Source organism: Nicotiana attenuata, chromosome 6 (assembly GCF_001879085.1).
Source record: "Nicotiana attenuata strain UT chromosome 6, NIATTr2, whole genome shotgun sequence".
Lineage (NCBI taxonomy): Eukaryota > Viridiplantae > Streptophyta > Magnoliopsida > Solanales > Solanaceae > Nicotiana > Nicotiana attenuata.
In genome coordinates, this window is record NC_031994.1 from 13,196,516 (window position 1) to 13,200,594 (window position 4,079).

Consider the following 4,079-nt stretch of genomic DNA (forward strand, 5'->3'; position numbering starts at 1 on the left):
AAATTCAAGGTAAAAGTTCAAAATTCCAAATTCTAGGTCTTCCCCAAAAATCCCAAATTTATACTAATTTTCCATGTCTAAATCCATGTAAGATCACATATTTAACTAAAAAATAGGAAGAAATCACTTACCTAGTGTTGCTTGGTGAAAATCCCTCTTTGAGCTCTCCAAAATCGTCCAAGCCAAATGAAAGAAATGAAAGAAATGGGCCAAAACTCGTGTTTAAAACAATCTGCCCAGGCTTCATCGAGTTGTACCTTGCGCTGTGCAGGTTGTACATCCTATTACAATTTCCCCCTGCTGTACGCCTTCTGTTAAAATGCCAATAACTCCTTGTGAAAATATCCAAATGACAAACGGTTTGAAAATTTAGAAACTAGACTCGAAGATCTTTCATTTGATAGATTTCACACCATATAACTCTTTATATATTCCGAGTTATGAGCTTCTAAAGTCGGCTCCATGCATCAGAAAATTCTGTCGAAACTGCTCCACCAGCCATATTCAACCGATCATAACTTTCTGATAAAATGTGCAAATCATTAATGGTTTAACTTTCTGGAAACTAGACTGCAAGGGTAACAACTTTTATGTTTTGCAAATTTTCAGATTCCTTTTTGATTTCGAGATATAAGCTTCCAAATTCAGCTCTGCGATTGCACTAGTTGCTGTCAAAACAGCTTTCTATTCCACGATAGGTGCCATCACGACCGGGTCGGTTTTAGGGTCGTGACATTAGGATAACTATTCAATGTAACCAATACAGGTTTCCATTTACATTTTTGTTGCCCTATTATGTGCACTTGGATGGTAATGTCTTTGGCTCTGTCTTTAGCCTCTCTTTTCTGGTTCTGAAATCTTCTGTCATTGCGTTCCATCTAGATATGGTACACTGCTGCTGCAAACACCACTCCTAGGATTGTCTTCCTTGGGTTACTATTGTTAGCATTGGCAGCTAACCACTTCACCTCAGCTTCCCAGTTTGCAACACTTCTTTGATATCTTAGCCATGCTAGCATTACTTTCCATAAGCTTTGGGAGTATGGACATTCAAAAAATAAGTGATCATGTGTTTCTTCTTTATCTCTTTCACACAATACACATGATTGAGGCACCTGAATTCCCACTTTGTCAATCTGTCAACAGTAGCCAGCCTTTTTTGTATTGCCATCCATAAAATGAATTGATGTTTTGGTAGAATTCCAGTCAACATGACCAGTGATTTCCATTGGGATTTAGGATACCTTGGAAGAGCATGTAGATAGGCCTTCTTAATACTGAATTTTCCATTCAGTGCAAAGGACTCTAGCTAGCCTGCTTTGGAGCATCCATGGTAGTAATATCCTTCTGCTTTATGTACTGACTGTGGATCCATTTAATCCAAAACTTATCCTTCTTTGCCATTATAGCCCATAATAGTTTAGTCAACGCCTCCTTATTCCATATCTCATAATTGATAATATTTTGACCCCCAACAGCTCTTGGTTTGCACAGTGTTTCCCAAGCAATAGGAGCTCTGTGAGCATTGTCATGTCTTCCAGTCCACAAGTAGCTTCTGCAGATACTATTGACAAGCTTAATGACTTTCTTTGGGATAAGGAATACCTGTGCCCAGTAGGTCTGCATTTCAAATAGGACACTCTTAATAAGTTGTAATCTTCCAGCATATGACAGGAACTTTGATGTCCAGCTTTTGATCCTTTCAATAATCTCCTCAACTAGTGGCATGCATTGGTGAATAGTGAGTTTCTTTGTGGAATAAAGGAACTCCCAAGTATTTGAATGGTAGATTGCCTACTGTTAAATGTAACTCTGCTAGCATTTTATCTTTGAAGTCCATAGGCACTCTTACTATATATAATGAACTCTTTTCCAGATTTGCTGGTAGCCCAGAAACAGTAGAAAATTGATCAAAAGCTCCCATCATTAGCTTCATGGATACTTCATCTGCTCTACAACACATCAGTAGATCATCTGCAAAGCAGATGTGTAGGACTTGTAATCTTGCACATTTAGGACGGAAGTTAAAGTCAGGATTCTGAGTGAGTGTCTTCAAAGATCTGTTCAGGTACTCCATTGCCAGCACAAACAAATATGGAGACATGGGTCCCCCTGTCTTAGCCCCTTCCTTGCTTCAAATTTATCAGTTAGTCCACCATTCAATAGTAATGTATAACTAACAGTAGTTACACACTCCATGATTAATGTTACCATATTATATGGTATCCCAAACTCAAGCAGTATTGACTTCAAGAAACTCTATTCGACTGAGTCATATGCTTTTCTGATATCTACCTTGATCATGCATCTAGGAGAAACAGTCTTTTGAGTGTAACCTTTAATCAGTTCATGAGCCATTATAACATTGTCAATGATGTTTCTCTCCTCTATGAAGGCAGATTGTGAAGGCCCTACCAATAAATCAACAACTAATTTAAGCCTAGCTGTAAGTACCTTAGCAATGATCTTGTACAGTGTAGAACAACAAGCAATAGGCCTAAACTCCTTCACATGAGTAGGATTCTGAACCTTGGGAATCAAAGTAACTGTTGTGCAGTTAATTTCTTTCAGTAGTATGCCATTTTCAAAGAATTTTTGTATTGCTTCTATGACTTCCCCTCCAATGATTGGCCAAAATTCTCTAAAGAATTCAGTAGGGTAGCCATCAATACCAGGTGCCTTGTCGCTGGGGAGACTTAGCACAATCTGATTTATTTCCTCTGGTGTTACAAGCTGTAACAGTTGCTGTTGCTGATTTAGGGTTAGACAAGAACCATTTCTTGCTATATTGACATCAATTCCTGGCAACTCATTTGTTGCTTTACCCAGTAATTGTTGAAAGAACTTAGTATATTCCTTCTGTATCTGCTTAGGCTCAGTGATCTTTATCTGTTGTTCATTATAGATGCAGCTAACCTTGTTTTTTGCTTGTCTCATATAAGCATGGAAATATTTAGTGTTGCAGTCCCATAGTTTGATCCATGTGGCCCTTGATTTCTGCCTCAGTATTTGTTCCTGAATTGCTTCCCATTTTTCTATAAGTGACAAGGTTTTCCTTTCCTCTTCAATCAGTAAATTGTTGAAATAGTCTTCGTTGAGCTTCCCCTGCACCTCCTTCAATGTGTCTCTCAGTTGAATTAGCTTTTGATTTACTGAGGAGTGTTCCTGCTGAAGGCCCCTAGTTTGTAGCTCTACTAACTTCAACTTCCTCCAAATTGAATACATTGTATGACCTTGAATCTGCTGACTCCAAGTAGCCTGAACTACTTCTTTATACTCTTGTAGTTGCATCACTGTAGATAGTAGCCTAAAAGGCCTTTTCACTTTTACCTTAACAACATCAGTAGTTATCATTATAGGAGTGTGACCTGAGCAACCTGGTAGCATGTAGATGGCCTCTACCCCATTATACTCATTGAACCAATCAACATTCCCAAAAGCCAGTCTATATGACTATAAATTCTGATCTCTACATCCCTCTTATTGCTCCATGAGAATTTGCATCCTCTTTTTGTGATTTGTCCCACTCCTATATCATCAAGACAACTCTGAAGTCAATCATTTCTGTTTGATGTACTGGAATTCCATTCACTCTGTCATCCACATGTTGCACACTATTAAAATCTCCTATTATAAGCCAAGGTCCATTACTCTGCATGTTCCTCAAGCTTCCCCAGAGTGGAATTCTGTGTTGAACAGTATGTAATCCATACACAAAGGTTATGTAGTTGGTGAACGATGAATTCTTACCCTTAACTAGGCAGTGTATTAGCTGATCTGAGCCATCCAGTACTATTACTTGGACATTTGCTACTTTCCAACCTATCCAGATTCTACCATTAGGTGCATAAGCATAGTCGTCTTTGAACTGCCAATCAGCACCCATCTTCCTCTAAATTGCTTTGTTGTTTAACTCTAGTCTCTAGATAAGCTATCATATCTACCTTATTTGTCAACAAGAACTTTTTGAGTTCTCGTTGCTTATAGGACTTATTCAGTCCACTTATATTCCAGGACACAACAATCATGGAGGATTATGATTAATGGGATTGCATTCATTTGCCCTTTGGGCTTCTGCA

At 38.4% G+C, this 4,079-nt stretch overlaps 1 protein-coding gene across 1 annotated transcript; it reads right to left on the reverse strand.

Moving 5' to 3' along the window:
* Positions 1,306-2,104, reverse strand: LOC109227643. The gene is made up of 2 exons (XM_019392843.1): positions 1,799-2,104; positions 1,306-1,620 (listed from the first exon to the last, which is right to left on the reverse strand). Exons 1-2 carry the CDS (start codon positions 2,102-2,104, stop codon positions 1,306-1,308), a joined length of 621 nt encoding a protein of 206 aa, XP_019248388.1.

What these genes read in the sequence shown, in the direction of transcription:
- LOC109227643 (XM_019392843.1), bottom strand. Translation starts at nt 2,104, where the DNA reads ATGTCTCCATATTTGTTTGTGCTGGCAATGGAGTACCTGAACAGATCT. An exon ending in TAGCAGAGTTACATTTAACA is followed by an intron (nt 1,621 to 1,798) that starts GTAGGCAATCTA and finishes TTTGAAATGCAG; the next exon opens with ACCTACTGGGCACAGGTATT.